The 12,470-nt window shown below is 36.5% G+C and overlaps 2 protein-coding genes across 4 annotated transcripts in view; both read right to left on the reverse strand.

Moving 5' to 3' along the window:
• Positions 1-2,049, reverse strand: part of LOC127808612 (DNA polymerase eta) — a 31,581-nt gene extending 29,532 nt beyond the window's left edge. The window contains exon 1 of the mRNA XM_052347183.1: positions 1,873-2,049. Coding sequence (XP_052203143.1) covers positions 1,873-1,948 — 76 coding nt within the window. The 5' untranslated portion in view covers positions 1,949-2,049. The remainder of the gene's footprint in view (positions 1-1,872) is intronic.
• A 1,390-nt stretch (positions 2,050-3,439) lies between these two features.
• The window catches only part of LOC127807734 (protein LAZ1), a 34,833-nt gene continuing 25,802 nt past the window's right edge, over positions 3,440-12,470 (reverse strand). Inside the window, exons 4-9 of one of the 3 annotated variants that reach the window (XM_052345788.1) lie at positions 9,381-9,559; positions 9,211-9,299; positions 5,989-6,250; positions 4,687-4,927; positions 4,467-4,562; positions 4,149-4,290 (exon numbers count right to left, since the gene is read on the reverse strand). In XM_052345788.1, the coding sequence (XP_052201748.1) occupies positions 4,468-4,562; positions 4,687-4,927; positions 5,989-6,250; positions 9,211-9,299; positions 9,381-9,559 (866 nt within the window). In that variant the 3' untranslated portion in view covers positions 4,149-4,290; position 4,467. Of the gene's footprint in view, positions 4,291-4,466; positions 4,563-4,675; positions 4,933-5,988; positions 6,251-9,210; positions 9,300-9,380; positions 9,560-12,470 lie in introns of those variants that run through there. The other 2 variants (XM_052345787.1, XM_052345789.1) reach the window with 2 other exon arrangements.

Raw genomic sequence — 12,470 nt, forward strand, 5'->3', positions numbered from 1 at the left:
CATGCAAGTAAGCTTGTTCAGCGGCTTGTCCCACCGAAGTAGGGTAGAGCATCTTGACCATGGGGCAGATTTGTTCATCCAACCCGCTGATGAAGCTGGATATGAAATAAGCTTCATCCAAAGAGGGGTAAGCTAAGGATAATAGCAATCTCAGCTCCTCAAATTTCACCAAGTATTCCTCCATCGATCCCTTCTGTTTAAGCTTATTGAATTCCTCTATGACGTTAGTCCTTGTCTTCTCCCTAAACCGATTGCATATGCCATTCACAAACCTTGGCCAACTCAGCTCTTCTCTTCCCCTGCTCCAATTTTGGAACCAGGCATTGCCCACATCATCCAAGTAAGCCGGGGCCATATTCACCTTGTCCATCTCCGCCATTCGGTATTGGTAGAAGACCCTCTCACAACATCTTACCCACCATCTAGGTCGATCGCGCTCAAACAAGGGAATGTCCATCCTCAGCCCTTGAGGATTGGAGTGGTTTATTCCCCCTCCTCGGTTCGTTGTATCTTCCTCTGCTTCCCCCCTGTCCCCTACCTCTACTAGGTCATTAGGCCCTTGCCTCGCTCATGGTGTAGTCAGAATTGGCATCGAGAAGGCCCTCGGGGGAAAATCAGTCGGCAGACTGACCTGGGGTTGCCTAGCAAAAAGGCCAAAAGCAACACTCACCTGCTGGCTTAGCTACTGGCTTAACCCTGCGAATTCCTCTCTAATTCCATTAACGACCCGATCGAAGTTGGCCGCGTATCCCGCAAACTCCGCTCTAATTCTACCCGCAACCCGATCCAAATTGGTGGTGTATTTCGATCGACTCCTACTAATCTCCTCCTAGGTGTTCCGTATGCCTAATTCCAAAGTTTCTAGGCGATCCTCTACTTGTGCCTGGTTCTGGCACAGCTCGGCTTCCATGGCATCCAACCTCGCTTCCGCCTACTTTGCTCGTGTTCCGTCGACCATTCTACCCTCCGATTGGTCGCTAGGCTCTGATACCAAATGTCAGATCTTGGGATCTGACCAAAAGTTACTTCCAAAATTTAGGGAAAGAAGTGGCGGAAAGAAGGGAAATAAGAGAGAGAGAGAGAACGAGATAGGGCTAGAGAGAATTGAGATTGAAAGCTGCTCACGAGGATGGGGATATGTGAAGATTAATCCACAAGTCATTTCCTTCTTATTTATAGGAGTTGATTACACTAGAGACTTCCTCTAACTACCTCTCTAGAATCTCCAAGTGGCCATGTGCCAAGTAGGCTGCCATGTGCCAAGTGGCTTATTACAGTTATACCAGTCTCCCTTATACCCTGCTACACCATTCTAATTACATACCAGCCCTTGGGCTGTGACATTAATTAGAAGCACTTTTTATTTGTTATGCTTAACAAACATGAATGTATAATCTACAATAAGAAACAAGAGGATAAAAAAAATTAGAACAAAGATCAAACTCAACCATGTAATCAAGTGTGATGATGGCATGGACAGGAATGGGCACAGAAATGCATCTGAAGGGAGCAGAAATTTTATTCTGCCCATGAGGTACATACATAATAATTTTTCAAAAAATTAAAAATGCAATTACATCAAACAGGAAATGCTAGAAAACAGTAATGGGTTCCTGCGTTCGTACATAACAAGTAGGTAAAGATTGCTTAATTGGGTGGAGTGATGATCCTGATGAACTAATTCAATAATTTGATGAAATGGAAAGGAAGAAGTAGAGGCAGTATTCTATAAACAAATAAGCACAAACCGGCTGCGTCGAATCAGAAACAAAAGCAAGAAACATCACTTTATTGATTGCCCAGAACACATAAAAATGCCCGAGCAAAAAGCGAACGATTGAGAACTAGAAATAGAAGAAGAATTGAAGAAACCTTGAACGTAGAAACAGTCCATGTCGACGTGAGCGATCACCCTTGGACCAGACGATTCAGCTCGTGCCACTGGCATCTTCTCTCGCCCTCTTTTTCCCTCCAATTTTTTTGGTATAGACAATAAAATCCCAAGCGAGGCTTCCCTTCTGAAGCTGAGATTGGTAAATTGTCCCAACGCCCTTTGTGTTTCCGGTAAATGCACGGAGACCCATATTTTTATGAAACTTCACTTGTACCCTACCAGGGATAGGTAGGTTGGTTTAATGTTTGGGAAAGTTTCGTCTTTTCTTGTTTGGTTTGGACCGAAGGTCAACTGATCCATAAGCCTATTACTTTGCAAATTGGATTCATACATTATATAATAAAATGTAATTGAATTATTTCATCGGTCATTTTTAAAATTTAACCTTTTCACATCTCATTTTATTAAATTATTTATCAAACTTATGAAGTTTGAAAGTCTTTAGGTATAATTTTGTATCATCCCCACCCTTGATTATTCAATTTGGTATTCAGCTTTAACCAAATAAATCAACTTGATTGGATTATAAAATTATTTTTAAATATCCCTCAATTTTAAGTTATTTATGAAATTTTAATTTAGTTGTTTAATGTATGTCAAATTTCAAGTGAATTTACACAAGCATTGCAGTGAACATCCATTTCGAAACTTTAAAATTTGATTTTATTTTTTTTTTGGATGAATTTTGACTACTCCGACCATTAAATTAACATAAGATTATCTTCAATTGATCATTATTTATCTCGCCAAGTCAAATTTTTAGAAAAACTTTCATATTTCTTTACTCCAATGCTACTTGCCATTGCCTCGCTAGATTGGACAATGGAACTCATTACCACAACCCTCGTCATCTCATCCCACAACGGCCATTTCAATAATTATTGCCTCCCACAACTATCATCATTGTAGCTCTCACCGTCGTCAATTGTAATTGATTTATCGTCAACTTTGGAGATAAATGATCCAAGCAATCAAACACGACAAATCGAAATAAGGCCTACAACTAGAAAAGGCAAAGAGTCAATAATGAAATAACAACAAAAAATGAATAAATGCAACGACGATAGATGAACAAACAGATAAAAAGATTGTGACGAGAGATGATCAAACAAGAATGATACAGGGAATTTATATATTTAATTATTAATTTTAATTATTGATTTTATGTATTTATTAAATAATTTTATTTATAATATTTTAGTAAATTGATTTTTAAAATATATTAAATAATGTTAAAATTTAATACATTAATATTTATTATTAAATTAGAAAATAAATATTAAATTTTGATAGTAGTAAAAATTATAAGTAAGGTAAAAATATTAAAATTGAAGTTTATGAATAAATAAATAAAATTGAGAGTAGAATATAAAATGTAATTGGAATAAGCACAATTTTCAAAATAAAAAAAGAATAGAGAATGAATTGTTTATAATATAATAAGAAATAGAATAGGAAGTGTGGTTAAAAACAGCCTAATAAAATCAAATTTTCAAAATTTAGTCATTGAGTTGTCTGTCCCGCTCACCAGATGACTCAAACAACTCGAAGAAGAGAAGTTCACTCTACTAATACAGTATAATGGAACACGTAAACCATGTTGGAGTGTACAGACCAGGCAGCAGGACTGACTACTTACATAAATGTGCACTAGCTTTCAAGCTTTCACCGAAACAGTAACAAAAGTGGCCCTCAATGGGATTACAGCTTACTAATCCTAATCAAGACAAGACAGCTCAAAACAGGACAAACAAGCCTTTCCGGGGCTATTTACAGCATTCTTTAACCTCAACAACACGCACCAGAGGAGTACTACATGTAAGAGAAGGAAAAAAAGAAGGATCAAACGGTATAACAAACCTCCGACCATAATCTCAAACTCCAGGAAGTGTGTATGCACGCAAGCCGACGCTCTTGCGGCATCTCCTCTCCGGGGCGGATCCAACAAGAATGGATAAACGCCCAACGCTGGCATACCTCTGCGCAACCCCTTCAACATTCTTGTCCACCCCCTTCCCAATTTGGCCTAAACACTTCTTTTATCAGTCTTTGGTAACCCATCTACGGCCGTGAATTTGGTATCCCCCATAGTTCTGGTCACTACTGCTTTCTCCACCGCTTTCTGCACTAGTGTATCCTGATTTTCGCCGATGCCTTTTTACTCTGGAGGGTCCGCTATCACTAAAGCTTCCATTTAAGAGGGGATCGTCTATGCCACGAATTACTCTCTGAGTTGGGGATGATGTGGTAATACAACTGTCATCCTTTGTCCTCCTCTCCTTTTCATGCCTCTTGATGTTCTGGGAAATCTTGTGTAGTTTCTGATTAAATTTCGTGATTCCTTTCTCCACAGGTTCTACTGCTTGAGTTACAGTGAACATCACGTCATTGACAATCTGTAAGAGAAAGTGGCATAGTTCATTAGATAGAAACAAAGAAAGAAACAACCAACAGAAAGTATAAAGTATGAAGATGACGGAGGACCCTAGTCTACCCCCAACACCAATAAAATAAAAAGTGAATTTTCAACAAAAACAAATTCCCCAACCATTCAGTTGGGGCCCGTCCACACCTCAATGATTGGTCATTGCTTGAATGACACTTTCATCCCAAACACTGCAATGCTTCATAACATTTCCAAAAGCTTGCAGATACTTTTTTACCCCATCTATCAGCAGCAAGAAGTTGTTAGGTCATTTAATCTATGGCAGCTACCCAACCACTATCAGTCTATTGCAAAATCTTCATGTTTGAATTGATAAATTATAGAATAAAGCTTACATATTCACCACCTCCAATGAAAAAGTCCTTGACACTTTCTTTGATGGTCATCCCACTCCTAACATCAATCTCAGGCTGAGGAAGGCGTAATTTTGTGGGGCGCTTGCTGTCCCTAACCTCGTCAGGATCTAGTGAACAGTCGACAGATGCATAGTCTCCCAGAACTGCCACACTCTCTGGAAAGCGCTCTCCCATTAGCTCATATGGCTTTGCAGGGAAAACATACAGGTGAACCACAGAAGCAATGCCCATCTGTGCTGGATGAATACATATGCATGTTAAACTCGTATATTTTCTATGAAAGTTTGAGCACCAATACATCCTATCACATTGGCTGTGCAAAAAAATATGATGGGAGTTGGTTCCATGTGCATCAAGGAAATCATCATAATCTAAATGCACCAAACAAGTTCCTAGGCCAGTTGCATAGATGCAAATGGAAGTGTTCCAGAGGTTCATAATTAGACTTTTGGAAAACATAACTCGAAAGTATAACACATCAAACAAAAACAAAGCATATCTAGTGATTAAGAAACTTGTTTGAGATTACAACATTGATTTAGAATAACAGTTTTAGCATGTGCAATCCAGTAAAGCATCTAAAACATATAGTGAAAATTCCAAAAAGTATAGATTGATGAAAGGGGCTTGTAAAATTGGTTCACTTCTAGTTATGTTAGGAAAAAAGAAACTGTAAAATTGGTGAATTTGAAGCAAGAACAAAGAAAGCAGTACTTATGTGAGCAGCATGACAAAATTAAAAGTGTAATTGCTAAATTTTACCTAAGACTACTTTTTTTATTATTTCATAATTAGGACTATATTTGAACTTTTTATTTTCTTAGGGTTATGCTTCAACAATAAAATTCCTGATAAAGGATATCAAAAGAATGCTCAAAGGTAGATACTGAAATGCTCAAAGTGTAATTGCTTATTTTCCTTTTTAAGAGTAAAAGGTAGATACTGAAATGCTCAAAAGAATGTAAATAACCAATTGATAGCAAAATAAAAACATGCTTTAATTGATAGATAACAACCCCCCATGAATTAGCTCATTGGATAACAACACTTGTAAAGCCAAGCATGTCATGTCCAATCAGATGGATGTTCAAATATCAGCCCACCAAAATACAGATCCTATTTGTGATAGGCATCTTTGAAACTACATAAAAAAAGCAACCAGATCCCTTTAAAATGGTGCTAGAAACTATAGAGGAAAAAAGAAATGGGTTTCAAATTCCTATTCATAAATTATCAAACAAACTTTATAACAAAAATCTCCTCATCAGTAGATGAAATTGTGTCCAAATTACCTCTATGCAAATGATGAAGTCCTGAACACTTGACTTAAACTGCAAAGCTTGAGCTATTGGACTTTTAAATAATCCAACGGCATAAAGAAGGGCAATAGCCACACCTTGCCACCAAGTCAAAAACACAATTGATTTAAATGTAAGAAACTTCGCCAATGGTTTGATGTGGGCTAATTCATCCTTTGTGATGGTGTAAAACTGAACTAAGCAATACAGAGCCCATGACTGACTAAAATTTAGAACCACAGCCATATAAGGATACCTACAAGAACACAGAAAGGCTGGTACAGTCAGTGATCTTTCAGAGTATTTATTAGTACTTTATGCAGTTTTGATGGTAGAAACACTTCAATATGAAATCAGAACTGCAAATAAAAATATAAAAACAAAAACCTGCTAAGATAAGAATATTACTAAAATTGCATGATCCAATAAAAAAAGATACTGAATTATACAAATTAGAAGAACTTCTAATTAAATCAAAATTCAAAGTCAAAATCTAAAAAGAGGCATACAAAAGAACAAGTGACAAACATATTTATTAGTACTCTACGCAGTTGTGATGGAAGAAAGACTTCAATATGAAACCAGAGTTGGAAACTAAAATATAAAAACAAAAACCTGCTAAGAATATTACTAAAATTGCATGATCCAAATTTAAAAAAAAAAAAAAAAAAGATACTGAATTATACAAATTAGAAGAACATCTTATTAAATCAAACTTGGAAGTCAAAATTTAAGAAGAGTCATACAAAAGAACAAGTGACAAACATATTTCCTTTGAATAGATCTAAGTGGCAGAAAAACATTGTACTGCTGTTTTATGTTCAATGAGGGATGTACAGTAGTAATAGGTATAGTGTTATAGTAACAGCCAAAGGATTCAAGAACCAACTAAAACAAAAGGGTAAGATATAGCATATCTAACAAAGCAATTTATCAGCTAAATTGAAGATTTGGCCATGTGGCACTACTCAGCCTTTGAAATATTTCAAAACAGGTATCCATGTGATGACTTCAAAAGCTAATAAATTAAAGCCCCGAACCAGACATCCATATTTCAACAAGTAAATAGGCATTTATCTCCTTGTCTATGATCCAGTATGTGTGATGAGATAACTAGAACCAAAAGTTACACACAAACCATCTAAATGCATATGAAATATCATGTGAAAGTGATAAAACATAGATTTGTGGATCCCATTTCAGCTAGGGACTTCAGCTCCAGGATCAGCCAGTTTTAATTGCAAAATGCTATTGGTACTCCATGACTTACACCATGAGCTACATAATATAGTTAAAATGTTCAAAATACCCCTCACCCAAGGTGATGAAGTGAGGCGGTGAGGTGACGTGAAGTGGTGAAGCGCATGACTAAAATACCCCACCTAAGGCGGTGAGGCAGCACGAGACGAAGTGGGGCGAGGCGGTAAGGCGCGAGGAGTATTTTTGTCATTTATGATGCATTGTGTAGCCCATGGAGCACCTATAGCATGGTCCGTTTTAATTAGTCTTTAGCAGCAAAAGGGTGGCGAGTCATTCCAGCCTGGCATACAGGCTCATATTATTAACGGACTCCTTGACCAAGGCACTCCGAGACCTAGCCAAAACAGTTATACAATTTTGTGTCATCATTATCAGCCATTCATAAATGTGGGTATTATGCATAGCCTTTCTGGATGTCTCTAAGTTAGAGAACATGGACATGTTTTGAAGTTAGCCTCTCTGTTATTTTCATTAAGTTTCATAAAAACAGCATGGGTCAGATAAGCTAAGAACAATTCTGAAAATTTTGTTCCAGCCAAGTCCAGGGGTCTCTCATCCCGAGAAAGTTCGAGACAATATTGTTCACGGACACACAGAATGCACAAACTAATGCTGGTTGCAGAAAATTAATCCTAGAGAGAATAAATCGTTATTATTTTCCTTAGATATGATATCAATATATACACAAGACATCTACATGATGTAGGAGTCTAATCTAATCTACTTTACAAGATATTTATGTTATCTAAAATACAAATAATCTATCTCTAAAATTTAGGAGAATAATTAGAACTAGATAATCTTATCTCCTATAATTTAGGAGTCTTCATGACAGTCCTCTTTTGAATTCTTCTTTATCTTCTACACTAGTTTATGTACATGATAATTCAGCCAACTCTTCACTGTTTCATGTGGGTCATTAGAAGAACAATACATGTCCTAGAGATCATACACCAGGAAGGCATGGGGTTGGAGGGGCCTACAATTTGGTGAGGGTCAAGGCTAGAGGAGGGAGAAAGCTTCAAAATGACAGTCCAACAAACAGTTTCAAAATGCAACACAAAAACATTCAGTGAATTTCTAGACTACCGCTAATCCAATCTAAATATACCTCTTAACAGATGATAAAATAATACAATTAATCCAACATAAAGACAGAATAATGATAGCATAAACAACATTTCAATGTTCAAAATATAAAAGAAAGAAACTATTTTTGTTGGAGTCATAATTAGGCTTAATAGCATTTTTTTATCTTTACCCAAAAAGGTGATAATTGTCCATCATGTCCACAGCATGGACTAGGTATATTCAAAAATAAAAATAATAATAAAAAATAAGACACACTATGTCCGACATGTACACATTTTTTTTCCATATCCAATATGTATTGGGAACAAGATGGACATCAATGAAGTGTCCATGTCTAAAACTGCAACCGCATGCATGACACTTGTAAAACAGGTGGTCATGCTTGATTTTCTGCCGCATAGACTCCACTCACCATAAAAAACTAATCAATCTACAGTTAGCGTAGAAAATAATAGTTGAGCTATATCCCAATTGTCATTTGCTGATTGTGGACGGAAAGGCTCAAAGCCTGAAGTGGGTAACAGCTAAGGAACCCGAGGAAATAGCATTAGTATTCCTCAACTAACCCTTGCCCAATAAATATAAAAATATGTGGCAGTAGATTCAAGCCCATCTAAGATGCCCCTTTTTTTTGGGGGGGGGGGTGTTCAATCCATCTATGATGCTCCTGAGAATTGACATTATGCCTAGACTTCAACGAATGGGATAACAGCATTAAGAAATTGTTACACAAAAATAACAGATACAAGAAGATATAAGGATATATATATATATATATTGCATCAAGAACCAGTAAGAGTGTATGTAAATGCAATTTCTTGCTCAAGATACAATTGTGTTCCTTTTAACTAAAAAATATCTTACCCGCAGCCCCATTTGAAATCACCTTCACAGTATACATCAAAGGCTTCAAGGATTACTGCTAAAATAGCAGTAAAAGACTTTATTAACATCTGCCAGATCATTGTGTTGGACAGTTAATAACTAACTTCGGAAACCATTCAAAACACAAGAAGAGCAGGAAGATATCTTACATATTGAACTATTCCGAACTTGATAACTTGGAAGACCCACTGGCCCAATCTCCATGGCCTCAAGAAATAATTCATTGGAAATGGATGCCTTATAGTTCCTGGTTCTAACCCATGTTCCAAAAGTGGGGTCTTTACCCGTCCTAGCCTCTCCATAAACTCGATAGTCCACTCATCCCCACCTTATATAGAAGGAGACAGGAAGCGGGGAATAAGGAGAGGAGAGCAACAAACAATAAACTAAAATTTAGATTAATTCTTCCAAAAAAAAAGAATAAAATAATGACAATAACAAAGGACCCAAGCCAGCATAAATGACCAAAAAATTTAAACGAGGCTAGCAAAACATAAAAAATTAGCAAAAGAGGCTAGATCAGAAATTGATTATGCTTTTCATCATAAGCATTTATTTTCACCTTTAACATATATGTTTCAGTGATGGGCTAAATTCAAGCAAAAAGCAATATCAAATGATATAAGAGTTCTATGTTTGCAAAAATTTAGCTCTGTAAAAAGTTCATATTAAAATGATTTCTCGCATGAACACCTTGTGCATTCCTAAAAATACTAAAAAAGTAAGAACAAATAAAAAGAGCTCTCATGCCTTCAAGTATATACGCTAGTGCCAAGAATGCATCTGACAAATAATATCAAAATTTTAAGTGCACATTTTATGGTTAAAGGGGTAACTTTCAATTAGTATTAATAGCTCCATTCGTTAAATAAGAAGATGTGGAAAATAAAAGGCAAAATGTTTGGCATGCACTGGTACAACCTGAAAAATCCCCAAACAGTCAGTTATGAACTAATACAAACCAATACCAGCTAGTGAGTAACCTACATGAAGCAAACTCTTCTTAGTAGGCATTTTCTAACTCCAAACAGTACAAAATGATCTCAATAACTATGATACTGATGGTATTTTTTATTAATCTTGGTTACATCCTTACTTCAAACAATTCAAGCAGAGAAGGCAGGTTGTGACGGATTGATGCCATGTGCATTAATATGAAGAATATTTAGTCAATGGATAATGGACTACTCAGTTCCCTAATGGCTAGGATGAGTGGAGCCTTGTTTTGGTCATTTTGGCATTTAGTGAGTGACCCCAATCCCAATTCCATACATCTTTACGAGTTTTGTGGCAACTTGGCTGTATGGTACATAGGCACAATTCGTTACCACACCTTTTTTTGTGAATGGTATCTATGGCATAAAAGGAACAATATACTTTTAAGGGTATAAAACCTTCTTCTCAACGATTGAAGTAAATTTTCCCATTTCCTATTTTGTAATTGTAGATAAAAAAGGAAACTTCATTCTCACTTTCATTACTTGAAGGGCATCATGATCATTTCCGAATTTTTCTAGCTAGGGACAATACATCACTTTCTGTTTTTACTTTTCACATTGTTTAATAGAGTTGTATATGCTTGTAGATGCATGGGCCTCCTTGAATCTCGTTCTTTTTACTTGTACAAGGTCACCCCAATCCCCCACCCCCACCTCAACAAGAATTTTTTTATTAAATTAGCATTTTTTTTTTTCATACACAACTAACATTGAATTTTGGATTTTAACCAAAATAGCATTGGATGTTATTAGAGTTTGGGCTGAGAGAAATCCACTAGTCTAATTGGCAGGTCTAAAAAGCATCAATTTTTGCAAGGCAAAGCAAACTCGCCAATTTCAATGGCAGGTCTTGTGCAAAGGCAAACCCACCAGTTGCAATGGTAGGTATGTCTTTTCTACCAATCACTCAGCATTTTTGCTAAGGTTGGCGAAGGGAACCTAGAGAGACTCGCCAATTAGACTAGCGGGACTCTCTCAACCTAGGTTCAGATAATATCCAATGCTAGTTTGGTAAAAATCCCAAATCCAAATGCTAGGTGCATAAAAAAAATGTAAATTTAATAAAAAAAAATCCCACAAGAATGTAGTTTGTCGGTGGTATCATTTCTATGGCATTTATACTCATCCTTGCCTTCTTAGAAGATCAATAAGGGTGTGTTTGATTGCAAGTACAGAACTTGCATGAAAAGAAAATAAGTTCTAGGCAATTGAATTGCCTAGAAATCATTTGTATAGAAATTATCAATTAAGGGTGTTTCATTGATTTAATTTTTAACCGAGAATTTGTTATAATTTTCTATTTTTTGGTGTTTGATTACAACTTAATTTCCATGGAATTAGCCACCAACCCTCTCTCTCTCTCTCTTTATATATATATATATATATCTTGCTCGCAGTAGCAGATCCGCCGTTACACTTGCTGTCATTCATCGTCGATGCAAACGCCACCATTGAAGACGCCACCATAAGCAATTTTGGGAGTTGGTTTGCAGCGGCCATCGTCTGCCTTTGACGCAATGGAGTTGGTTTGTAATGTTGATGGACGAATGGAGGTTGCAGCGGCTCCGTCAACGGCAAATAGTTCAGCGAGTGCAACGTGGGCTACTTCCAATTCCTTGGAAAATTTGATTCCCCCCCCCCCCCCCCCCCCCAAAATGAGAAAATATTTTCCAACAAAAGTGGGAAAATAGCATCACGTGATAAAAAGTGAGAAAACATTTTACCTAGAAAAGTTAGCCAATCAAATACTGCAAAAGCTAGAATTTGGGTATGGAAAATATGGTCAATCAAACACACCCTAAGTGATACTATTTTTAGGGGCATAGTGATGTATGACCCAAAGCAAAATAGTTCATGAAGAAGCAAGACTTACAAGTTAATTGAGGTTAAAAGTGTTATCTTCTCATATATGCTCAAAATGATTTCAAAGTTTTTAGGTTGATCAAAAATAACCTAGTGATCAATCTGCGCACCTAATGCAGAGTACAACGAATTTTGTTAGGTTTTTTTCCCCTACTTATATTTTCCATTTTAGAAATCTTATTTGTTTATAAGGGTTGTAATTTCAAATAAGGTCATTCCAAAACTAACCAGAAATTATTCAGATTTAAGAGATTTTGTCTTCTTTCTCATGGATTGAAGAACTTTCATCAACTGAATGATATTTAACCCATACTTCTACAGAAACAGTATCTAGCCCCTTAAATATGCTGCCTGCATAGCAACATCATAAGCATCTTA

This window comes from Diospyros lotus, chromosome 8 (assembly GCF_014633365.1).
Source record: "Diospyros lotus cultivar Yz01 chromosome 8, ASM1463336v1, whole genome shotgun sequence".
NCBI classification, from domain to species: Eukaryota; Viridiplantae; Streptophyta; class Magnoliopsida; order Ericales; family Ebenaceae; genus Diospyros; species Diospyros lotus.